The sequence below is a fragment of the Leptosomus discolor genome, chromosome 2, assembly GCF_034619465.1.
Source record: "Leptosomus discolor isolate bLepDis1 chromosome 2, bLepDis1.hap2, whole genome shotgun sequence".
Lineage (NCBI taxonomy): Eukaryota > Metazoa > Chordata > Aves > Leptosomiformes > Leptosomidae > Leptosomus > Leptosomus discolor.
In genome coordinates, this window is record NC_141392.1 from 125,677,096 (window position 1) to 125,703,397 (window position 26,302).

Genomic DNA, 26,302 nt, shown 5'->3' on the forward strand with positions numbered 1-26,302 from the left:
TCGGGGCCGGGGCGGCAGAGACACCGTGCGCCCCAGGCTGCTCTGTGCTGGAGCTGGGACGAATCGTACAACCTAACCTGAGCTTCGGAGTCACCCTGGGACCCCCTGAAAATCACGGGAGAGCGACGGGTGGTGAGGGAGGACGTTCAGGATGGTGGCACGGGCCGGCCCGCTCTGCAGAAATGCCCCTCTCCTCCCAGATGGTGGAGGGAGGTGTAAGGACAGCTCAGATCCTGCGATGCCTCAGGAGCAGAACGTCGGGGCGTGGATCACAGTCTGTACTCCGGCGAGGTTTTGGTGGCTATTTGGGAAGTTTTGGAAAGGAGCCACAGCAGCGGAGGAGCGGGAGGGACAGCACCAGCCCTGCGGGTGGGGGAGAAGATGCTCTCGCTGGCGTTTAGCTGCCTTAGGGTGGCCCAACACTGCAGTGTCCCCTGCCATCGGCGACCCGCAGCACCCGTTCACCCCTTCACCCCCAAGTCCTCCCCCTTCAGGGGGTCTCAGCAAGGAGGAAACCGACCCACGACGCGCGCAGCAATCCCACCACGCAGCCTCTCCCCGCACCACCGCGACGCTCCGAGCCCTGGCCGCCCGCAGCACTGGGGATCCTCCAAAAAAAACCCCAAACCCCAACGCTTTGCGCAAGAGCTGAGCCTGGGAAGAAGGACAATTTGGATTTCCACCGCTCAACTCTACATCTCTACTGGCCTTGAACGGAAACGCACCGATGGAAAGGAAGGAACCCCCCAGCCTCGAGCTCCGACCGCAGCCAAGCAACGAGGCTCGGCCAACGTAAGGGCCAACGCGGGTCCTTCCCGTCACGTCCCCGTTTTCCAAGCTCCCCATAGTACAGTCTCTCATCAGAATAATAAAATTCCCAAGATTTTTTCGCAGATCAGTTGCTGAGCAGCGTCTCTCTAGTTCCATAAAGTGCAATCCAGGCCTGCGCCCATCCTTACGCCCGTCTGACTCCCGCAGCGCGGGCAGAGCTGGCGGGGGGGGAAGGCAGAGCTGCCGCGGCCCTCGGTTGACTCCAGGGGCCTGTGCTGTACGTGAGCGGCCTCATCGCTGCTAACGAGCCACCTATTAACGACGGGAGAACTAAAGCCAGCGGCAGAGGAGTGTCAGGCCCCTCGGGGATGCCGAAGCTGGCGCAGCCACGGCTGGGTGCCGCGTTTCAGCTCCGAGCGGGGGCAGAAAACATCCTTCCAGGCGGTTCGGGGCCTCGCGGGAGTCTCCGATCACGTTTTCCAAGAGACTGTCGGCCTTTGCGTGCTCTGTTTTGAGCACCTGACATTAAAACAAAACAAAAAAAAGGGCGGAAAGGAAAAAGAACACACGGAGAGGAAAATGTACCTTGATCCGTATTTCGCTGCGGTCCGTAGCGCTGGTGAAGGCACGAGCCGCCGGCTCTGCTGGGGCCGCGCTGCCCCTTCCCTTCCCCTTATCGAGGAGCGGGTGTCAGTGACCCCCACCCACGGGGCTGACATGAAAAACCGGCTGAAATGCGGCTGGAGAGGCCCCTCGACTCCCCAAAACGTGGTGCAGGGCGCAGGAGAGGAGCGCGGACAGGGCTGACCTTACGAGCGAGCCCGGGAGCTGCGGACGGACCATCCCTGCTCCTGCCGTGGGGGCACAGCCCGGGGGTGACATCCTGCCGCAGGGTGCTGGGGTGCTGAGCTGCGATGGGCCGCAGTGGAAGCCCGGCCAGGAAAACGGGGGCCGTCGAGGCGAATCGCACGAGTTTCATCTTCCATCTGCCCCGCGAGAGCTTCTGCAGGCTGCTCTGAAACACCGGGGAGGCGGCGAGGGAGAACATCCCAGGAGCGGGGGGCAAGCTGCGTCCTTCCCTCCCGTTACGGGCCGGGGTCGAAGCCCAGCGGAGCAGCGAGCGGAGCAGGGAGGTCGGGCGGTCACACGGCCGTAACGGCGGGAGAGAAACCAGCTCCGACACCAGCCCCGCCGGCGCGATCCCAGCGGCGTCGCCCGGTTCCCGTGAAGGAGAGCTCTGGGCGGGATGAGCCTGGGAGCGCAGGCCGGAGCCGGGGCACGAGCGCGGGCGGGACGGGGGTTTAAGGCAGTGACGCTGAGACCCGACGTGGGCACGTTTCGCCCTGCGATGGGGGACGAGGCGGAGCGGAGGCGCCGGCCCCGGCGCCGGCCCACGCAGGCTGGGCTGGCGCTTCGCTTCGGCCCTGCTTGGCTGCGCCCAGATGAGGAGCTGTCGTTAAAGACGAACGTCTTCTCCTTCCTCCCCTCGGCAAAACCGCGAAGCGATCTCAAGAGAAGGCCCCGACACCCCCTCGCCCCGGCCCTGAAAGCTGAACCGCTGCCCGCTGCGCCGGCAGGGAGCAGGCACGGCGAGGAGCCGGCTGGCGGCACGCTGCATCCACGCTTGGGCGCTGGCGGGAACGAGGTTTGTTTTATCCGCGAAGGCTCCTGTAGCACGCTGAGATCAGCTCTCCGGGGCCAGCGAACCGAAGGGCAGGAGGAAAAGTCCCAAAGCGCTTGTGAAAAGGCCAGGCCAGACACGGGAGACTCTCCTCAGCCGCCTTCGGTGCTGCAGCGGCTGCAGAAAACCCCGAGGCCAAGGCAGCCGGCTTGAACACGCGAGGCTGAGGCACGGCCGGCCTGGGCTGTGCCGCAGACGGGTCGTTCCCAAGGCCCAAACACGCTCCCCGTCCTCAGAGGTTCCGCAGCGCCTGCGGTTGTGCCGCCCCGGGGTGGAAAAGGGACGCCGAGAGCGAGACCGCAGCGAGCGAACACCCCTGGGGCTGCGGCACAGGGCCCGGCGCGGTGCTGGGAGCCAGGGAAGGACCCTCCGAGCCCACCTCTTCCCCGCTCGCCCCCCTCCACAGGCAGGGCTCAGGGTGGGGAGCGGAGGGGGGCAAAGAGCACCTCAGTAGTGGCCACAGGGCAAGACGAGCCAGGACGTGGTGTGCGGGAGGGGAGGAGAAGGGGGAGAAAGGATGGGGACGAGGGTGGGGAGCGGAGCTGCCTTGGTGCTGGGAATAACCTCTCTGCAGTCCAACACCTCCAAGCTGGCCTTGCTCCGGTCCCCCTCGAGCGGGGCAGACAGGTCCAGAGGGGAAAATGGGGTGGGTAGGGGGGGCGGGAAAAAAAAAGAAAAGAAAAAGAAAAAAGCCTCACGCGGCAAATCTAAAACACTTTTCATTTTAAATAACAATAATTATAATTAAAAAGAACGGTTGCCCTTGGCTAGCGAAGGGGCAGAGCCACTAGCCAACGTGCCATTCCTCAGTGTACGATCCTAGGGACTGTCTTTACCGAAGCCGTGAGAGCCTGTCCCCTGTCGCTCGCTCGAGTCGCTGCGGGGGGAGCGGGAAGGGAGGGGGAAACGTGCCCGTCCCAATCCAGGACGTCCCTTGTGCTCCGCGGGAGGGAGGCCGGAGGCGACACCAAAAGGTGTTTTGCACTCACACCCCTAAAAACCAAACCACCCTCCGCCCTCAGCCGCTGGTGGCCGCAGTCCGGAGAGCCGAGGGCGCCCGGCTGCCTCCTGCTTCTAGATGAACTTGAAGCATTTTGTCTTGTCGTGGGGCAGGCGGGTCTTGAAGAGGACCGAGTCCACGCGGAACTGGGTGTACAGGAGGGGCATGTACCCGTACACCTTGACGAAGAAGTTGATGCACTTGTGTCGCTCGTGGAAGTGAGAGTCGTCGTGCGAGAGCGCCTGGGGGCACCCGGGGCAGCGGAAAGTCCAGCGGGAGGTCACCTGCAGTGGGGGGGGACACACACAAAGATGGTCACTGCCACACTGCCCACGACATGCCAGGCGGGGGGGACACCCTGCCTGAGCCCCAGGCTTGACGTCCTGCGGGATGTGCTGCAGACACGGCACAAATGTGGCCGTGCTGTCCCCGGCTGCCGGGTGTCCCTTGGAGGGTGTCCAGACATGGTCCACACCAGCTCTGTCAGAGCACAGACTCAAAGGGGGACACGATGATCTACTAACACTTACTTTTTTCTGCTTTAACGCTCGAGAAGCTGTTTCAGGAAAAAATAAAAAGACCTTGAGAAGGGAACTCGTGTCCTTTCACTGGCTCCAGACAGAATCACAGACTGGTTTGGGCGGGAAGGGATCTTTAAAGGCCATCTAGTCCAACCCCCCTGCAGTGAGCAGGGACACCTTCAGCTGGATCAGGCTGCTCAGAGCCCAGTCCAACCTGACCTGGAATGTTTCCAGGGATGGGGCATCTCCCACCTCTCTGGGCAGCCTGTGCCAGTGTCTCACCACCCTCAGCATAAAACATTTCTTCCTTATACCTAGTCTGAATCTCTGCTACTTTCAGTTCAAAACCGTTACCCCTCGTCCTATCACTGCACTCCCTCATCAAGAGTCCTTCCCCACCTTTCCTGTAGCTCTAAGGTCTCCCTGGAGCCTTCTCCTCTCCAGGCTGAACACCCCCACCTCTCCCAGCCTGTCCTCACAGGGAGCTGCTCCAGCCCCCTCAGCATCTTCATGTCCCTCCTCTGGACCCGCTCGAGCAGGTCCGTGTCTGTCTTGTGCTGGTGCCCCCAGAGCTGGACACAGCCCTGCAGGGGGGGTCTCACCAGAGCGGAGCAGAGGGGCAGAATCCCCTCCCTCGACCTGCTGGCCATAGATGCTACAGAAAAATTAGCAATTTGGGGCACCTCTTGTTTTAGGGACCCACAGGAAGGTCTCTGGAGGGGGCTCCAGTTTTCAGGAGGTGCTGAGGGGCCACCCGTTGATGAAAGGGCCTCCTTGTCTGCCTTGAACCAGCCATCCCACTGCAGTGTCCTGTGGTTTTGGTCTGATTCTGCTGCACCAAACTCTACAACCTCCACTTCGCAGTAGCTCCAGACGGGAAGAACACCGCAGAGAAAAACCCACCCATCATACTGATGGCCAAGACCCACCTCCAAGGCAGCTGGCCTGCGACGGTGAGACATATGCAGGGCTGCAAAGAGCAGTTTGGCAGCAGCGATAAAGAGCAGAGTGATCTGCATCCGAAATTCATGCTCAAAATTGTGACATTCATTTGTTATCACAGAGCAAGGAAACGTCAGCTGGGCTGCGGTGTTTGGACCCACAGCCCTCCGCACGCGGCTGAGCCTAAATGTCTCTGGAAAGCTACACAAAATCAGCAAGGAAATCATTCCTACTTGTGGTGGGTGTTGTGGGAAGAAGGAAATTTGTCTTTTCGGGATCAGCTGCTCAGAAGGGCCTTTGCTGAGCCAGGAAACCCTCTGGTCTGAGCTGCAGCGTCAGTCAAACCCCAATTCATCCGCCTGCCATGGCGGGGATTTGGCTGCTTCTAAGGGGTGCAGTGAGTTTTCACACATTTTTGAATCACAGAATCATTAGATTGGAACAGACCTCTGAGATCATCAAGTCCAACTGTTGACCTAACACCACCATGCCCACTAAACCACGTCCCCCAGGCGCCACCTCTACGTGTTTTTTGAACACCTCCACGGGTGGTGACTCCACCAATTCCCCGGGCAGCCTGTTGCAGTGTTTCACCACTCTTTCAGTGAAGAAATTCTTCCTCATGTCCAAGCTAAACCTCCCCTGGTGCAACCTGAGGCCGTTTCCTCTCGTCCTATCGCTTGTTCCTTGGGAGAAGAGACCGACCCCCCCTCGCTCCAAGCCCCTCTCAGGCAGCTGCAGAGAGCGATCAGGTCTCCCCTCAGCCTCCTCTTCTCCAGGCTGAACACCCCCAGCTCCCTCAGCCGCTCCTCACCAGACCTGTTCTCCAGACCCTTCCCCACCTTCGCTGCCCTTCTCTGGACATGCTCCAGCCCCTCAAGGTCCTTCTGGCAGGGAGGGGCCCAAAACTGCCCCCAGGATTCGAGGGGCGGCCTCAGCAGTGCCGAGCCCAGGGGCACGATCCCCTCCCTGCTCCTGCTGGCCACCCCATGGCTGACACAGGCCAGGAGGCTGTTGGCCTTCTTGGCCACCTGGGCACACTGCTGGCTCACGTCCAGCCGGCTGCCAACCAGCACCCCCAGGGCCTTTCCCGCCGGGCCCTTTCCAGCCGCTCCTCCCCAACCTGCAGCGCTGCGGGGGGTTGGTGTGACCCAAGGGCAGGACCCAGCACTTGGCCTGGTTGAACCTCATGGCATTGGCCTCGGCCCATTGATGCAGCCTGGCCAGGCCCCTCTGCAGAGCCTCCCTGCCCTCCAGCAGGTCAACACTCCCACCCAATTGAGCATCATCTGCAAACTCACTGAGGGAGCACTTGATCCCCTCACCCAGATCATCGATAAAGACGTTAAACAAGCCCGGTCCCACCACTGAGCCCTGGGGGACACCCCTTGTGACCGGCCACCAGCTCTCCTCGAGGCCGGAGCGGGGTCGTGCTGACAGCTCGAGCCCCCCCCAGCTCCCAGCACAGCGCTTCAGAGACGCGCCGCAGCCAGATTTTCGGTAAGGGCAGCACGTGCTGCACGGCACAGCTTCTGTGCTGAGGGAAAGGCAACGGGATGTCCCCCGGAGCAGAGCAGCCTCCTAACACACCGCTTGCCTTTCAAAGACATCGACCAAACCAGTTTCTCCAGAAAGACAAAGCCCAGCACAAGCTTCTGCCCGGTGCTTCTACGATTCTGTGATTTACCTTTATGGGAGGTTTTCTCGTCAGGTGAGAGACCAGGAAGTTCATGGCGATGTCCTCGCAGTTGATGTATTCATCCACCATGTCGCGGATGGCTTGCGGCATCACGTAGGAGTACAGGTAGGCGTAGTACTGGGAAGGACAGAAAGGTGCAGCGTTGCTCACGATGGTCCCAAGCAGAGAGCTCAAGGGTGCCAGCGGAGGGGCTCCCCAGAACGGAGCTCATCCTGCACCCAGGAGGTCTGCTGTAGCCAGAGCAGCAGCAAATCTACCCCACAGCCGTCACCCTGACCGAGTCCCAGCGCTCCTTCACTTCAGAAATCGAGGAAGGATGGTTTCGGCCCCCTCAGAGCTTGTTGCCTTTGCCGCTGCAGAGTCAGCACGGCAGCAGGAGCTGGTGGGTTACCTTCCCACCGCGATACGACAGCTCGGGACAGTCCCCTTGGGAAATCAGCCCACCCTTTTCTCAAAGCCTGTCTCTCCCATGCAGAGAGGGGCACATCACGGACCCACTTTCTCGCTGCTCCCTTCCCACACAAACCAGCCACCTCCCACACCTACCAGCCAGCCCGGGCCACCACGCAGCTGCCGAAACCCACGACTTCCCCGCAAACTACCCCCTGCAAGGCTTGGAGGCTGTAAGGTTCAAGATGCTACAGTAAAGCCGCAATCCCACGGCCTGCCCTGCCCTCGCCACGACCAAGGGCATCGCTGAAATGCGCTCGGCCCCGCGCTCCATCCACCTGCTTCGGTGCCAGGGTGCTTCTCACACGGCACAAACATTCACTGCCCCTCGAGGAGACCGCTCGCTGGGACACAGACCAGTTGCTGGCCGCGTTTCAGTTTGGAGGAAGCGAGGGAAAAAGAGTGGTGAGCTCCAAAACGCGTTCTTTAAAAAAAAAAAATACAACCCCAGAAACATACAGGCTGGTTTAGTCTGAGAAGGAAGGGAAAGCTCAGGGTTTTGTGGCCATGGCATCTCACCTTGTGGAAGAAGGCAGCACCAGTGAGCACCATAGAGAGCTCGCAGGAGTAGTTGGAGTTGTAGAGCCAGGACTGATGGGGGATGTCCCATGCGTGGTAGCGCCCCGGGAAGCCAACGATGCGGTCCCTTGCCTCTCTCCAGACACTGCGAACACAAAGCCTTTCAGTGAGACGCCCACCCGGAGAGAGCTCTGGCTGAGAACCACCACACACAGAACTATGCCCTCGATGCCACGGGCCGGCTCCCAGGGGGGGCTGCGAGCGAAGGAGATGCCTATCCATAAAAGAGTTTGGCAACGGCTCGTCCAAAGACCGGCCAACATATGTTGTAGTTTGGCCAAAAAGGCTAAACACTGTTAAAAAGTGCAATTACCTTGCTTTAAAGTCCATTTAATTTTTTTTAAATCAACATACAGAAAATTCCAGCATGCAAAAGACATCTTTTCACGTAGGCTGTTCAGCACGAGCTCGCTCACATCCACAGCACCGAAGCTCTGCTGTCAGTAGGACGGACTGACCGGCCACCACAGCTGCCCGACGTGCGAACGGGGTCTCTCCCCGAGATAACTCTGATTCTTTTCCTATTGCACTGCAGGAAAAGGGCTGAATGCAGAAATCTTGGCTTTAATGGACAGACAGAATTTGTTGACCTGCTGTTGTTAAAGGTGAAAAGCTGTTGGGCGTGAACTGAAGCATCCCTCGGCCAACTCTCCCAAGCACGGGCTGTGAGCACAGACCAACATTACCTGGTATAACTCTGAGCTTCTCACCTTGGTCCTCTCCTAGAGGCACGTTTGAGTTGCTTGTTCACAGGGAAAGTGCTCCTGACTCATAACTCAGGGATTTTCTAACTCATAAGGGATGTTCTGTAGGTTTAAAAGGCAACTTAGCAAAAAAGCCCAGAGGCCCAAACTCAGTGTCTGAGTTAAACAGAGAACAGAAAACTTAAGACCTTGGATGGAAGGGCAGAGAAATGGGCAGGGAAAGCCAGTGAGATGGGAAACTCTTCCATTTGCCACCAGCTTCCCGCAGCCCATGTGGGGACATCACTGCATGACACATACGCCAGCACTGCTTCTCTCTTGTTTCTCCTCCATGGAAAGTCCAGAGCAGCCAAGGCTTGGCCTGGGAGGAAACCAGCATCTTCTGGCCTCTTCCCCCAAATCCCTGGGACTTTCCATCTCCCAGAAGCTCAGTTTCCTCCTCCATAAAGTCAAGCTAACATCAACTTCCCTTTAGGAAAGCTGCTGAGACCCTGGTGTCTCCAGTCGGAAGATCTGGAGTGCCAAACTCCCAGCTTCTCATCCCAAACCAGCACCTGGTGGCTTCCCGGGCTCTGTCCATATGGCAAAAACCTCTGGGGCCATAAGCACATCCTTCGCCCTAACACAGCCTCGCAGTCGAGCTGTAGGGAACGAGATCCTCTGGTTTGCTGTGAGAGTGTGGCCTCGCTTAATATTCTGCTCTCCCCTGAAGCTCACTCTCCTCGAGAGAAACCCCACAGGATAGCTGCAACACTGGCAGGAATAATTAAGAACAAAGTCAGTGCCTGATCCCTAACCTGGGAGATAAATCCAGCTTCCACTGGCAGGGGTGCTGGATTCCTTCGGATCATCCGATCCCATCTCCCTCAGGGTTAGCGTCCAAGCTACATCTCCAAACCCAGCGACTCCAGGCTACAAAACACCAAGTCCCAGGCACGGGCCTGTTGGACACAGAAGGGTTTTCCCCTTCTTTACAGGCACAAAACAGAGCAGAAAGTGGCCTTTTGGGTTTTCTTCCTCGTGTGGATGCGAGTCCCTCCCACAACCCCTGTTCCCACGGAGAGTGACAGAAGCGGTGGCTGCAGGGCAATCGCAGGCTGTTGAAGAGACCGAGTTTCTGAGGGCCCTGAGCTTTCATTACACTTACCGACACAGCAAGGAGCAAAGATGTGTTTACTGTTATATCCTCTACCCAAATTAATGAAGTCAGATATAACCTGCTAATGAAAACTGAGTAATTAACACCGCCAGCAGCTTCCCTGGCACCACCCTCCCAGCAAGCACTTGTTTGCTGCGGTTTCTGTCAATCCAACGGGATTGTTTTGAAAAGCTAGAGTTGGAACTACTCATCCCCTTTCCTTTCTCCCACGTCTCGTTTTCCCACGAACGTGACACTTTGACACTTTCTCCTTCCCAGCTCAGCGAGAAAAATAAGCATTTCTCCAGAGAATGGTTTTGGGAAACCTCAGAAAGGTTTCCTTGGGGTGCCTGCCTCCAGCTCGCTCCTGAGCAGCAAACAGAGCAAGAAGAGGCTCTTGGCCCTGAAGAATTACAGCCCGAAGCAAAATTTCGACAAGACACAGTTGTTACAGGCGGAGGTTCACTCAGTCGCCGAGGCACCGTCTCCTCCTTGGCTGAATGCGTTAACAGAGGGAGGCTTTGTGGGAACAAGGTGTTTCTAAGCAGGGGTACGAGTGAGAATACTACACGGCACATAATTTTCAGCTGATGCCCTCCAGGGCTAATAGGTAAAGCCTCAGCCAGGCGCTGTGGATGAGCGAAGGAAAAGGGAGACCGAAGAGGGGGGCGAAAACAGCCAAGTCCAGATAAAGAGCCTGAAACGGGGCACGGAAGGGAAGCCAGGAGTCCTGACGCCTACTCCCCTGCTTTAATGACTTTAACACCTCATTTCTCATCTCTCAGAGCGAGCTTGTTGGGTTTCCAGGCATTTTGTGCCTTTTAATCTTCCTCCCAAACATGAGCTAACACGTTTCGGTGAGAGCAGAGAGCTGGTCCCCGTCTCCCGCCCCCCATCCAGCTGCCGGGTGCTCTCGGATTAGCATCGCAGCCCCCGCTCCCGGCCCGGCGGGCTGACGAGCCGCAGCCAAACGAGCGCCAGAGCTCTCTCCTCGTGCCATCCTCACTCCCCAGCTCCTCTCTGGCAGCCAGTGAGGTTAAGCTGTAGGAGCTGCGGGAGCAGCCTGCAGAAACCTCCCACAGCAGGAGCCCACGTAACGGCTTTCTCCCTTGGCCCCGTAACCAGGAAGCTTTTTGCCAGGGCAAAGTCGACCAAAAACGCAGGTGCTGGAGCAGAAAGGGGGCGGGAGTGAGAGCACCCAGCACCAGCTTTTTTCCGTGTAACATCTGTCTTTTCAAGGCTTTGCAGAAAACGACGCCACTGTCACATCCCAACGTCCCACGGAGCACAGAGGACAGCAGCTCACTGTCAGCCCCCACGAGCATCGCGTCCTGCAGCGGCTGCGAACGTCCCGGCCTTACCAACGGCACCGGGACGGATGGAACGCAACAGCCTCTTGGATTTGATTTCCAGTTTCCTTCCACCCTAGGAAGCCGTGCACCCCCAAAACCATGAGGGGAATGTTATGAGCACAGCACAAGCCGAAGAGTCGAGGTTAGGAAACATGAGAATCAGGGTTGCCCGGACAACCTGAAATCAGCCCACCCACTGGCACTCATAAAACTGATTACCACATAGTATTCCTCCAAGAAACGGAGTTGGAAAGCCATGGGAAGGGATGTGCTGGTCCTAATTCCGGCCCTGGCTTTAGCCACAAGGCCATGCTGCACCTGAGCAGACCCTGGATGCGGAAAACCGCCAGTTTGGGTCCAAAGGCTACGCGCGCAGAGGCTACTCACCGGAACCCAAACATGATCTCGTCGTGGCGAAGGTGAGCATCGTCGTCAATGGACAGGATGGCCTCCGTCTCGATCTCATCCCACGGCAGGAACCGGTTGTTCAGGCTGTTTTTCTCCGTGCGGACAACCTGAGAGACGAACACATGGTAGTTACGGCAGCCGCACACGCCCAGAGGAGAGATTTAGGGGCTGGGGCTGCTGCGCTCCAGCGTTTCGGCACTGCTGCGTAGCCCCTGCGAGAGGAAAACACTTTCTAAGCAAAAAGCACCAGCTCCCTCTGGTGCCACCTCCAGCTCCAGCTTCCAGCCCTTCCACCTCCTGCCTCCTGCCCGTCTCGCAGGACGGCCAAAGCCGAACCCAAGCCCTGTGACGCCGGGAATCAGCCGTAAGGGCTGTGGTGGCGGCCGCCTGCCCCCTGGCACGCGGGAGGGTGGCCCTGCAGCGATGAGGAGAGGGACACACGGCAGCCACGGCCGGTCTCTCCTACGGCCGCTGAAGAAGTGGCCCTCGCAGCATTTCTCCAGAAACTGAATTGTTTCTGCAACTATCCACGCTTTCTGCCTGGGACACAACTCGTTTGCAACGCTTCCCTCTCCCAAAACTCTTCCAGCCCCACAGTGTGCAATTTCCCTTATCCCCAGCCATAAAATCAGACTGAGTTTCTCCCTCTTCCTGACTGCCCCTTCCACACCGGACCTTTTCTCTCACCCTTTTCAGCTGCCCTGGCTGACCTATAGTCACTCAGTTCATCCCAGGCTTCCCATCCCATTCGATCCCTCCAGTTGTTTCTCTGGCTCTCCTCTGAACAATCTCTCTTAATTTAAAAATAAAGTCCAGGCTGGTGAAAAGAATAAGGCGTCACGGCAATAAAACTCCATTAAATAAGATTACATTTGATCACAGAAAAAAAAGCCCACAGTGAAACCATTAACAGTGGAAAATATTTGTATCAGGGATCTGCATGACAGCTGGTACGATTAAATTCCCATGTAAAGCCAGTGTTAGTGCTTTCATCTGTCAATAGCTGCTGGGAGGTGGGGGGGGAATGGAACATTTGACAAGAATGCATTAAAATATTTCACTGAAGATCCATCAAAAGCACGAACAATTTATTGCAGGGAGGTGACCAAATTCTGCAGCTCTAAGCCACGGTGGAGCAGGGCCAGAGCCGAGCCAGCAGCACTCCCACCCTAGGACGGCTGCGATACAGTTAGTGCCCGTAGGAGATGGCAAAAGCAGAGACAGACAATGCCGGCGCAGGAATTTCTTCCCCCTCTCCCTCCCAAGGTGGAGAAGCACGACAAAAATCAGCAGGGCGTTTGTATTTGCTTTCAGAGTTAGCGTGAGCCAATAGATGCTCCCAGGGATATCTTCTCTATGGGGGAGCTGCTGGAAAAGAGAGGTTGGAGGAATCACGGCGGGAACGGGCGATGAGGAGGGAAGCGGGAGAGGAGGCAACAGCACGCACTGATTCGGGGGAGGCAGCTGGTAAGACAGGAATCAAAAATAACAGGAGGTTTGGAACAGTAGGGCCCTAAGGCGCTGGCCCAGGAGGCCAAGGAAGACCTGGACACAAGGAGGCCAACGCAGGCTTTGAGAAAACCACCTCTGCAGAAGCTTCACCAAACCCAACACGCTGTGGGCATCCTCTGGATGTGTCAACCAGGAAAGGAGAGGAGCCAAGAGTGGTCCCCCAATTGGTGACAGGGAGAATTTAAACCTTGTCCCACATCGCCACGGCTGTGTCTGTGACTGGCTTTAGCAAACCCAAGAGCTCTTGCAGAGGCACCAGGAGAACTTGCTCAGAAAGAGGGGATACGGCTCCAGATGGGGCAGCTGGGCCCTGCTGAGATGCCTTTTGGAGTGGAAGAGCACTTTGGCAAACTGATACGATGACAAAACCAAGAACACGGCACAGGGCAGCAAAGCAGACCTCGGTGGGGGCCACTGAACACCTCCAGCGGCGCATTTCACCTTTTTAATTAAGAGCCATTAGCCCCAATTTCCAACCCTTTTCTAATTAATGACCCAGTGCATCGTTGCATTTGCAGGATCTGATTTTATTACGTGAGTGGTTAAAGGCCTGTGGAGATTTTCTGCCTCCCACACCTGGCCGGCTCCTTTCCCGGTCAGCGCACGGGCAACCCCCCTGCACACCAGCTCTCAGCTGCTTCGGGAAGACGTCAGACACGGCAGTGATTGCAAAAAACCACCTAAGAGCAGCTTTCGCGGTTCCTGACACAGGCAAGGACCCTCCAGTAAATTCCAGCCTGACCAGCTGGGAACTGGTCATCACTCTCTCCAGCTCAACAACGATGTACGATGGGTTTCTGAAAGCAGCACCGGGTTCTCCTGATGAAGTCTTGTGACCACCAGGTTTTTTCCTCCTGTTGCAGATCCCGCTTTCTAGGAAGTTTGTAAACTTACTAAAACCAGCACCGATACGTAATTTAGCCTTCTGCTAAAGAGCACGTGCCACGCTGCGTCTCTGCTGTTTTCCTCAGAAAGCCCGACCTCATCGAAGTCTGCGGGTGTCTTACTCATCAGGATTAGCATTAGTTGGACTGAGCCCATAGTAAATTCATATGGTTTCCAGGCAAGGCCCTGCCTTGCCAGCTGAAGATGCAAGGATGGATGGATAAAGGACAAAAGACGAGTGAGAACCACCAGGCTGAGCAGCAGAAACCCCCCCCTCTGCCTCACCGACGCGCTGGGAAGCAGGTACGGCTTTGAATTTATCAGACTCACCGTGGGCCTTCATCTGAGGTGTGATGTGTAGCTCAAAGTCCAACGACCCAACAAAGTTGGGGATGTTTCTGACCCGAGCTTTGGAGTCAGGCCCACCTTCTTGTGTGGTGAAGATGTGGGCAGGATGCAAAACTCGGCACAAGTTCTGCAACGGGCACGGTTACTCCATCACGTCCGAAGCTTTGCAGGTCTAGAAGTGTCAGCGTTCAGCTTTTGCATTTCACAGAAAATAGGTGGGCTCCTGCCTTTCATCTGGGAGTATTTAAGACTTCAGCAGTCTGTAAATCGATAGATGCCAAGGAAAAACCCAGCAAATGTATTGATTGACTTGTTTTCCCGTAGCTTGCTGAACAGTAACACGATGCGACTGCTGTCAATCGAGAAAGTGAAGGAGATCCTACCTCAAATGTCTGAAATTGGGGACCCCAGAGGACAGAGAGATCAGTGCACTGGCATTAAACCCTTCCCTAAAGAGAAAGATGCTGCAAAGGAGCCGGATGCCTCCAAGCCTTGATGAGCACATTCAATTCATCACACCAGCTCCAGCAAAAGTTAGAAGCAACTTAAAGCTATTGCCTTTCATGCCTTGTTTTCAAAGAAACTACCCCGATTTGCAGCACTTTCAGGATGCAGCTAATTGTCATCAGACAACCCCTCAGTGGCTTTTGTAAATCCCTGCACTTTCCCCTGGGCGACTACGCTGAGGAAGCGCGGGGGGACCTGCGGGCAGCCATCGGAGATGGGAACGACGGGGCTGAGATTCAAAACCTTCCTCTCTGCCCCCCTGAGACGGTTCAAGCGTGGTGCCTCCCCAGGCAAGACCAGGGTTTGATCTTGACCGCATACGCTGCATCCCGAGCTGCGGAAACGAGGGCATCGTGCTATTAGACAGAAAATATAACTCTTGAGAAAGATAAAAGTGAATTTTTGGGAAACTTTTCTGCTTTAATACAAGCAACTAATCTTGTAAGAACAGGTTAGAGGGAATGTGAAGAGTGTTTGATTCAGGGACTTGAAACATTTCTGCCTCTTTCAAAGGTTTTACATTTCAATGGGCTGCTAAAACCACCAGGTTTCTCAGGCACGAAATGGACATTATGGGCACAAACGTACCCAGAAGCTTATTAGGCCAGGTGAAAAAAGAAGGGTTATTATACCAGCAAAGCACAAAAACAGTCCAATACTCTCCCTCGCATGGCATTAAGTGAGATTTAGCAATTTTTCATGACTTCATCACACACTTAAAATCCAGCTAAATGACACCTTATTGTGCCACATCCTGGGCCAGAGCTATCTCAAAGCCCTCTTCCAGCAATAACCAGTTAATCTCCCTCCACCACACGTGAAGCTGGGTGGAAAAAGCCAGCAGATGCTACGGTGACTGCCTGTCTATACGTACAGACGAGAGGCACATTATGCTGCCAAATTCAGGGGTTTACAGGCCACAGGAGATCACTTGATCATCTTGTGTGACCCCCTTACATGGTGGACATGGGGACATCATGTGATGATAAGAGTCTTCCAGAGGAAGGCTGGCTGCATCAAGTCCCCATGTCCACCATGTAAGGGGGTCACACAAGATGATCAAGTGGCCTGTATGAACGACCTCGTCTCAGACCTGAGGAGTGGCTGGCAGGAGCATCTCTGCCAGAAAGGCATCGGCATCAAGAGCGGGAGAATCCACCTTTCCTCCGAGACGCTAACTCTCCAACATTAATAATTTGCTTCTCATGATTTATCTGCCCTGGGTTCCCAGCCACTGCTCCTTGGTGGGTCTCTTCCACTCCAGGAAAGTCCACAGATGCCACAACCAAACCGTCTCTCAGTTCTTTTTCAGATTGAGGGCTCAATCTCTCACCCAGGGCTGTTTCTCCTGCCCTTCCATCATTTTAATGACCCATTTTGCCACAACCTTGTTTCTCAACCGTCTCAAGCCAAGAGCTCTGTCAAAACACAACAAAATATGTTCCCTCGACAAAGCTGACATGCAGCACTCTGGCAAAACAGAGAGTCAGCAGTTACCCTTACCCACGGAGACTAAAATAGCAAGGAGGACACGAAATCAGCCCACGAGCTACAAGAAAGACACAAACACGTTTACCAAAAAGCTCCCTTGCAGCAAACATTAAGGCATCACTGGTAGGACCCGCACGCAAACTCCAGCCCCTCCAGACTCAAAACTATCCCAGTTTGTGTACTTCTGGCGGTCTTATTTTGGTTATTTTGGGCTTTTCCTTGGGAATAATTTTTTTAAAAACACTTCGCCATCAGCTAAATGGCGCCCGGCTCCAAACCATGAACGCCCTAAGTAGTTTGCAAACTTCTGAAACAAACTGCAAGACTGAAAATGCCTCTGAGCACCCGACACACCACATTACAAGTTTCTGCTCCTTTCTGCAAATCAATTCAAGGCAATTCTGTTCCACAACGGGGTTTTTTTTTTTTTTTTTGCTCAAGGAGCACAAAACCCCACAACTCTATGCCAGCCCGTTTGATCCTGGCGTTGTTCATAGCCATGTTGGCCAAATGGATCTTAAAAATGTTAGAAAGAACTAAAACAGAGCATAAAACTAGAGTTTGCCAAGCAATAGTGCCCCTAACCAATACTTTCTACTACATTTTTACACATAAATACAAAAATGCAGTAAAAATCAGTATCTTCCAGCAATCTCCTCGCTAGTGAGGCTTTACGCTTAAGTTTTAAATTTAAGTGTCACATATAATTTGATGGTGAAAACATGAAGAATGATCTCTGTGCCCTTGGAAAAAGTTTTGACAGTTCAACTTAGTGAACTGGATTGATTTCTGGGCAAAGAGCAAACTCTGCAAGAAACCGGGAACCTCATTGCTCACGTCAGGTCTTTAAAAGAAAAAAGCCAGAAGGCTTAGGAGAGCTGGATAATTTGAGGAGACAAAGAACAAGTTCTCAGGAAAAGGACCCATTTCCATCATTTCCAAATATGTGCCAATTCAACCCAAACAGGCTGGGGAAAAACAGCACTGTAAGCAGAGCGGGGATGGGGACATCACGAGCTCCCGGTCACCGTGCAGTTGACAATGATGGCACTGAAGATGCAGGAACCAAATGCATCTGCCTCTTCCGCCTGAAGAGTTGACCTCAGTCCACACTTTGAAGGAAAAAGCCGGGAGCTTCTGCCAGCGCAGTCCTCCAGGGAGGATGCAGATTTACGACGCTGTCAATCCCTTTTCTTGGCACCAAGTCTGGACTTGGTATTAATAAGATTCAGTGAAGCAAGTCTCCTGCTTTGCAGGGGAGTGCTCTAGCCAGAGGCTCCGGGGTTGTGTCCCTTTGCTTGTCACTGTCCCAAGGACTGATCCGCCCTCAGCTTAGCCCGATGGGGACAGCACTGACCTCAGGGGTGGGATCTGCCCGGGACTTCACCTGGGCCAAAACTCCCAGTGAGGACCCTGCTGTCCTACTCCGCAGGGAGGAGCAGGTAGGAGTTCAGATCCTCTCCATGAAGAAAAGTGATAACGCGTCTCCCAAATCATGGGCTACCAGCCTGACCACTTGGACTTGGTTCCAGAGACGCCACCGTCATTATCCCTACCCATCAAGGAAGGCACGTTCGGGAGCTGATGATCTTCATCCCGCCCACATCCCACATCCTTGTTTCATGTCCAGCAGGTTCCTTCCCATCCACCTTGATGACGGCTTTTTCTTTCCGCAGAAAGCACGTGGGAAGCCAAGGCTTCTCCAGCTCTTCCACGCGCCTGCAGGCTCGCAGCACAGGCGGCTGCTAATGCGGAAAGGAAAGCAACGAAAAATCAGGCAAACGAGGCGTAACAGAAGTTCGGGAGGGCTCTGTTGGAGGACTTTGGGAGACGGCAAACTCCAGCAGAGGGGAACAGCGAGCAGGTACCAAGTATCCCTGAAACTATTCTGTAATCAGACCTTTATTTTCAACTCCTAGTTTGGACAAATTCAGACATCCTCCAACTAAGAAAGTTGCCCAGATCAGCCGTTAAGACCTGCAGACTACAAGACACACCAGGGTCCTTTCCCTCTGCGCATCAGCGTACAAGGCTGAGATTATTTACAAGACTCCTTAGAAGGAGTTATGTCTGGGCAGATTTACGTACGCATAAGCAGGATAAACGACACCTTTTTTTACCATGGCTGACTCCATTCCCTGCTCCCTCTGCAACCGAGGTGTTACATCAGACTGGCACTTGCTTCTCTGCAAATGGAACCAGAGACGCAGGCAAGGAAGACGACAAGCCTGCCGGGTCCCACAAAACAGCAGCATCCTTGAAGCTGTGTATTTTTTCGGGAGTGCAGCTGTCAGAATGGGTTTGCACTGACCAGCTGGAAACCAAGCAACAAGTTCAGGATGTCAGATGTGGATACAGCACGCCGTAAACATCCCGGCTACGGCAGGGATTTTGGCATCAGGAGAGGCTCCATATGGAAACTACACACCTGAGGTTCCCTCTCTTAAAGATGACTTTGATCCCGATTTCTCTTGTGCTCCGTATTATCTTCCCCCCATTTAACATGTCAGGGAGCTGGAACGCGAGAAAAGGCCGGTCCCAAGGCAGGCACCGCATGCGCACGTTGGCTGCACGAGAAGCCCAGCTCTCTGCCAAGGCAGCTGCCAAGGAGAAGCCAAATAAGCTGTTGCCATCGCTACAGATGCCACCAAAAATCTCTGCAGCCCTCTACCCATTCCCAGTTAGATGATGTTTGTGCGAATCAAGCAGGTCTGACCACGACCGCAGTCTTTTTTTCCTCGATTTTCTCAGCGTTTTATCACTACCTGCTCTCGGGCAAGCTGAGACGCTCCACAAAAGCTGGCAAGATCACCATGGCTCGCAGCCCAGACCTCAAATCTATTTGACTGCCTTTACCAAGGACAACTATGGCAGTGCTTGCCGAAGACTACCAATTGCCTCCTGAAAGTGCAGCATCAAACCCAGTGGCCCTGGGGTCCTGCCCTGCCCACACAGAACCGTGTCCTCCTGCCAATCTCGACTCCCACCATGAGAAAACCCTTCCCATTTGCAGAGGACAGAAATTCATCCAAATCCTACTGGCCAGCATCCTGCTTCCCGAAGCCAAAACCACACTGAAACGCACAGATCCAAGCCTCGAGCTCAGCCAGCAATTCTTCATTTAATGAGAAATTAAAAAATGTGGCCTCACCCGATACAACACGATGCTCCTCCCGGCACGCTGCCAGGGCTGTGCAGGCAGGCAGCAGGCAGAAGATAGGATGCTAGCATGGCCTTTCCACCACAACCGAGCCCCTGGGATGATGCCTTTCCTCCACACAATCACGCTCTCGTTCCCAGCCCGGACCCAAAAGCTCGAGGAAAAGAGTCCAGCACCATGTGGAACTGCAGGGTGTTTCTGACAGTTCCCGATGAGCTGCAAATCCAGGGGAAATTGCAGCCCTGCGCTTTGACACACGCATAAACACGGTGTTAAAGCTCCTTCCAGAAACGCCGCCAGCGCTGGCAGATCTTAGCAGATTGGCATTTTGTAAAGAAATAGATGTTCTTTTGATTGTGAGTGTTTATGATAATTAACGTTTAAGAAACTTGGGATGCAAAGGCGAAATCACGGATGCAGAAAATGGCTCTTTTCAAAACCTCTCTCTGTTAAGACAACAACCTTCTGCTGTTACCCTCGGGTTAACGCACTCAAATCCAGAAGATATTGATAAATGGACACGGATGTGACCGCAGCTCCTCAACGAGCCTCACTACCCCAGCCAAAGCCATCCTGGAGAGAGATCCAGGCTGCTCTGAACCACCTGCACGCGAGATGAAGGGGATGCACTCCTCTCCTGACTGGTCTCTCCCCATGAAACAGCCCTGCCGTGCCCGGCTGGCTCCCAGCTCCACTCCAGCTAGCCTGGATGAGGCCCGCGCCACGCGGTGCTTGGCTCCGCATGGTGCCACACCAGTATCTGCTGCAGCTGGGCGAGGGGGAGAGCGGGCAGGAGAAAGGAGATGGCACTTCTCCACCGGAGCTTGTTCCCAGACCTCTTCCACATCAGTTCTTACCTACTGCGTACACCTCTGGCATCTTCTCTCTTGCTGGATTTGATGGCACTTGTGCCAAAACCAGCAGTCATTTATTTGAACGTCCACGTCCCTAATTTTTACTGTGGCTTCCCCTGGCCGCCACCATCTGTGTTCCCTTTAACCTTTGCTTGTAAAGATGGACTGAAAAGTTACCATTATCCCCTTTCTCACGCACTAATTATTCTGCTGCTCCTTCCCCAGCGCTCCCTCTTCACCTTGAAACACTTACAGCCCCGCTCCTTTATGCCCCGAACCTCCAGACTTCTGAGCTTTGCCACCTCCAACTTAAGGCACTTTCAACATTTGAATGGGAAGGATTTATAGACTATTTTAAGACTCATCTCCAGAGGTATGAAAAGAGTTTCACTGGAAGGGTATTTAGCTACAAAGCTATCCGAAGGCAGCATATACTGCATATAAATTGGCAAAACAGATGCATTTTTAAAATACATGTAATTAAATAATGCAACATAAAACCAAGCATAAATTATCCCCCGCTGAGAACAAAACCACACAGGAAGATACTAGTGGGAATCCTTTTTTTTTCAAACTGATACTGTGTCCGTGCACGTAATACGTGCAAACGCTTGGTCTCTCTTTAAACTACTCAACTGCTATCAGTGGGTTGCTCATCTCTGAGATGAGAAAACAGCTTGTGATACAAATAAAACTGATTATTTATTCATTTTCATACGGGTGCAGCTGTTGCATCTTTCTAGAGAAACTAGAAAAGAAGAATGCTTATTTTAACATTAAAGGGATCTAGATACTCACTTATTTTTATCCTCTCTGTGTGTTGCTGTTAGTGGCTGCGCAATTAAGGACGCATGTTGAGTTGGTTGTCTGATTATATTTATTTTACAATTATTTGTAATTATTTGGCTCCAAAAAACATCCCTGGAATAACATGCTGTCACTTGCAGTTGAGGCTTTTAAATACCTCGTCTCCCATTGCTTCACCTCACTCCTTTCTCAACTCTCTGCAACTCTCGCTCAGTGCTTTACATGAAAGATCGCAGGGGAAAAAACTGCTGAGCACAAGGGGACAGGAAAGCTCACGACCCGACTTCATCAGCACGTCTGGCATCACGAGCCAGACTGACAAGGTGCCGTTTGCTGTGAAAGCAGAGAAAGTCATTAGAGAAGGGAAGATCTCACACTCAGGCTTTTGATAGTGATATCCCCAGTTTGAGGTTTGGTGGGGTTTGGGTTTTTTTTTTGCAAGGAAACAGGCAATATCCAAAGGTGTGATGTTCTGACAGATGTCAAGGCTCTTTAACGATGCTCTTTCAAGCTGCAGCTAGATGAATGTCACAAAGCTGCTTTCACCTGCCAAACCCTGTCTTGATATTCCAGGCCTCAAAATTCAGATGAAATTCTGCCCAGCCTCGATACGGAACCAGAGCTCAAGAGCCGAAACACACTGGGGAGACGATGGATGGCAGCGGGAGGGTCTGCGGCGAGAGCACGTACGGATTCAATGCAAGCAAGGGCACACCTACACAATTATTTCTCTTCTGTAAGACCAAGTAAGGCAAATAAACTAAACCCATCCTGTCTGCAGGGTTTCTGCTGCAACTTAGAAGTGAGCGGGCCTGCAGTACAGCCCTTACCCGGTGCTGATTCTGCAGTGAGGTTTTGCTCTCGCCCTGCTGTCCCCAGCTGCTGGAGGGACCCTTTGCAAGAGACCACGTGGGGTGTCGCCTCCAGCTTTCTGCAGGAAGGACAACGATCCCGCCACCGAGACTTCTCTAGTGACAACACCGAAACACTCAGCCTAACAACAAAAATACGTTCTCAGAAAAGCTCTGTTTTCTCAGCCTTCATTTTACCCTTTCCACCTTCAAGCTCTTGCTCCTGGCAGCCCTTCTCATCTCTGCACTTCATCCTCTGTGTCTCTTCTTCCTCTCTGAATACCCCTCAGCTGCTATATGGTGACTTTTATGGTGAAAAGGTGGTTGGATAAAACAGCTTTCTCTTCTAAAGCTCAGAGTAATGATACAATGCACTGTTGAAACTACTGGCATGCTCCAAGCAGATGTGGCTGCATTTTAACGAACTAGTGCCGTCTATCCTTTCCTAATCTCGCAGGGCAGCTGTTAGGTTGACAAATGTTTGCTAAAAACTCCAAAGATCTTCAGCTGGAAATAAACTGCTACAGGATTTTCAAAGGTCAGTCCTATACATGAGGAATATTGCCCTTTCAGATGCTAAGTCATGAAAACCGACAAATTTCACCCAACGCCTGGTAGCGCAGCATCAATTAAGCAGTGGAACAGCAGTGTGGGATGCATATGGCTGAGCCCCAGGAGCCCAGGGCTGAAGAAACACAGCTCTGTATCACTTAATACAGGAAAAAAAGAGCAGGCTGATGTCAGCCTCCTCATGTCCGTCCCGGTTAAATTTTATTTGCATTAAAAAATTCAATCTGAGGGGAAGCTTTTTCCCACTATGACCTCCCCATCTTCTGTATCATCCCTTGTCCGGCTCTGCGTCTCCATCCAAGCCGGGTGCCTAAGCATTCCTCGGACAAGATCCACCAGCGTGCTCGGGGAGAGCCGAGAGCTGATGAAATGGGGACACCTGCCTTGCATTTTCTGCACTAAAGCCATTTTGCTAATATTAGGCGAAACTCATGAGACGCCATTTCTAACCAGTCCTTGCTGCTGAAAAATAAAACACGCAGAGACAGAAAGAGGGCAGGCAGCATCTTTTAACTCTTTTCACAAGGTGGGGTATTAGAGCCTGGAGCTCAAGGATCAAGGATTCAAACTGCCTGTGGGTAGCAAAAACTTTCCAGAGCTAGACCGGTAAATACCAGCAGCTCAGGAATAGATGTGCATCTTGCCAGTGAGCCTGGGAACAGGTACCACCTTTCTGCTTCAGATTTAAGCCGACTCCAACTCCTGGGGTTCAGCAGCAGTTTGGTTCTGCCAGCAGAGGAGCTGCTGATCCTTGCAGCATCCTGGCCCGTCCCCAGAGGCGGGCAGAGCCTGCGGAGCACATCAGACTAGAGTGATGATCACTGCTCTGAACTAGCTTTCATCTCCTGGCTCTCTTTTGGGTAGCGTAGCGAAGCTGGCACCGCACCCCGTAGGGCAGAGCTGCACCAGGTCGGAGCGATACCTGCAGCCAGGACCGCTGCACGCCGCTCGAATTTATTTTCAGAGCAGCTGGTGAAATTCAGAGCAGCAGAGTGAAAACAGGCCAAGAAAGAGCCCACGGCCAGGACTCTCCTGTTCCTGCACTTGAACTAACCACAGAAACGCCGTGTAACACAGCCTGCGCAGATGAAGCAGAAAACCCTGACCAGCTCGCAGAGGAACCGACTGCAAAAGCCTGACCTTATTTTGGCAAAAATATTCAGTGTCCCTGCCTCAGTTTCCCAGCTGCGCTGTGTAGGTGGAGTGCTCATCACAGGGGTGTCGGGAGATGTGTCAGGCCAGGTACCTTGTCCTCCTTGGAAGAGCCATACCAGAGCCTGGAAGAGCCATACCAGAGCCTAAGAAAGATGCATAAACTGCAACTCCCTGACCTTATTTAAAAAAAAATCAAGTAAAACTAAAAAAAAACTTCTAAAGTATTGAAGCCCAGATCTCTCTCAGCCCTTCACTCTTAAGACTCCACTACCTAATTCATGCACTTCTAATTTCATTGGAGAAGACACACTGCTAGTCCCCTGGTCCGCGCTGAGAAGTCTGGCAGCAAATGGACTAAGAGCTCAGGGATGGATCCGAGAAGGGCTGTCACATCTCATCTGCAAGACGGAGAGCATGTAAAAGTCAGCAAGGCGGTTCAGGAGCACCCTTGAGGTATCCTCGTCCTGCCAAGCCATCAGCTGCTCTGCAATACCAGGTCATCAGCGTCCATGGGAAGGAGACACAGCAACATCCATCTCAGAGATACAGAAATGCACCACGGAGAGTCAGAGCGTCTCCAGCGGAAGAAGGAAGCGCTGGAAACCCAAGGGATGCAGTCCCAGGGGATTACTGGAAATATCTCCTTTCTGTTCGCTAAGCGAGGCACAGCTTATCTTTCCACACTTTGCTCTTTGGCTGATAGCCCGACTGCTTTAATTAACAGAGACTTTCATCAGCGCAAATCCTCAGAATTGTTGTGCAATTACTTCTTCAGCAGGCTCCTTCTCTTCCTGCTTGGTATCTGTCAAACAGGATTTCCACTACAGCGCTAAAACAAAACGGCTGGCGGAGCAGGTACAATTATTGTTAAATTTGTTAAAATTGGTACGTCTCACTGTTTGGAATACATTCCATCCAACGATGCTCGGTGATGCTGTTCAGCATTTAAAAGCTGCTGTGTCCCATCCTCGAAGAGCTCTACCGCAGGCTTTCATATCTGGGGGCTGAAGGCATCAAAATGAACACAGCACCTCAGCTAACGGGGGAAGGAATTGGGGTCAGACTATTAACTTACCGAGCAGCTACTAAAAAAGCTGGAATACACACAGAGCCAAGAAGCCATCAAGTTTGCAGGTAGGTTATTTTTTTTGATGGGAAGAGGACAGAGGATTTATTAATGCTTACGTGCTGGGAGCAGCAACCATCAAGAGCGCTCAGGCATGCAAATTCACTTTTGGCTTCCAGGTTTATTCCAGACTGGAAGATTGCTGGGGACCTCTGAGATGAGAAGGCTGCAATCTCACTGGGAAAGTTCTGATGGGTCCAGATGAAATAAAGACAGCTTTCTGCCAGCACGCCTGTCCTCAAATCCATTATCTAGAGATGAGAGCTCTTTTATGTAACGTTAGAAGAAAAGAACTAGCAAACCCATACCATGATTCCCTAATCAGCATTTTATGTCTCATTGTTCTTGTTGTTCCATGAGTACAGATCATCAAGAAAAGCAATTTCCAACAGTTCAAATATCAGAGAATAGGGTCAGGATATTACCCTGAATGTTGGTCAAATAAAGGGGTAAGGCATTTTTACCAAACACGCGATCTCGCCTCAGCGAGCAATAAATGCCCCCTCACCCGACGTGGCAGAGCCAGTTGATGACAAACGAGGATACAAACCCCAGATGGGTTTCTGAGGATATTCCCTTTGCTCGTAGGTTTCAGTTGCTGGATCCTAATTGCTGGAACCCTTGGCTGAATCCTGCTTCACCTGGTTCGCGTCTCGCACGAGCCCACCGTCTTCCACCCAGATGAGCAGAAGGTAGCAGCACGAGGAGCACCATCCCCATGCTCTCTGCAGCGAGCAACATCATGTTCTTCAAAGCTTGGCTTGCCCCAAGATTTTTACTACTTAGTGATTTACTTAAACTTCTGCCGTTAGTCAATTAAAAACGAAAACAAAATGAAGGGGGAACAAATGCTTCCATCGAGGGGTAGTTAATACATTACTGACAAATACATGGTTGGGATGAATAGCAACTACCATAACCACCTCCCACAACCCACAGTATGGGTCGGGAACTAAGGACCAGCATGTGTTAGAAATTACAGAGTTCACATAAATGAGGCATAATTAAAACCAATTCCTTTTATAAATTTCTGATAAAATCAACCTAATTATTACCAGTGTTTTGAAACCAATTTGCTTTGTCACCTGCTTTCAGAGCAAGAGGAAAATGAGCCTTATCACAAAGAATTATCTAGCTTATAGCTCTTGTATTTCCCAGAAAAGTGCTTTCCTTGTTCCCTCTTTTCCTCCACAGTAAAAGACGGGGCTGTCCCTTACCGTAGAGATAAGGCAGGCTTCCACCAGCCAGGGCTCTGGGCAGCTCGGGAGATCAAAGCAACGATTAGCCCTTCCACATCAAAGTTGGAAACTGAACCTCCCTGCCCAAAATGCTTTAAACGTTCCATGTCGAGAACAAAAACCATCTCCCTTCCCTACATGAACCTCGAGCAACCTTCTGAGTTCAATTCAGATAAGCATTCAGAAACCTGAAGACTTTGTTGAACTACTGCGATCTGCAAGTGTTATCTGCGAAGCCTAAGAGCAGCTTCACCAGATTTCCCATCCTCTGCTGCTAGCAAATCTGGGAAGAGGTGAAAACAGCATTTCTGCGAGCTTATAAGGAGACCTACAAGTGCATGGTTTAGTGACCAGGCATGTTTTTTCGTTCTCTGTGCCTCAGTTTCCCCCTGGCTTATTAGCAAGATGCTCTTAGTTCCTTGCTTATGGACCTTTTGCCAGTTTCAGGCGAAGGGAAATATTCCTCACCTTTCTTCGCAGGGCTAACACAGATTTTCATTAATTAACTGAAGGCTTAAACAAACAGAAGTGACTTAAAACTACTGCTTTTTCC

The 26,302-nt window shown here is 52.9% G+C and overlaps 1 protein-coding gene across 1 annotated transcript in view; it reads right to left on the reverse strand.

The window, feature by feature from the left end:
* Positions 1-3,462: 3,462 nt before the first annotated feature.
* The window catches only part of EXTL3 (exostosin like glycosyltransferase 3), a 34,088-nt gene continuing 11,248 nt past the window's right edge, over positions 3,463-26,302 (reverse strand). The window contains exons 2-5 of the mRNA XM_086461699.1: positions 11,225-11,352; positions 7,584-7,728; positions 6,603-6,731; positions 3,463-3,736 (exon numbers count right to left, since the gene is read on the reverse strand). Of these exons, the coding sequence (XP_086317825.1) occupies positions 3,527-3,736; positions 6,603-6,731; positions 7,584-7,728; positions 11,225-11,352 (612 nt within the window). The 3' untranslated portion in view covers positions 3,463-3,526. The remainder of the gene's footprint in view (positions 3,737-6,602; positions 6,732-7,583; positions 7,729-11,224; positions 11,353-26,302) is intronic.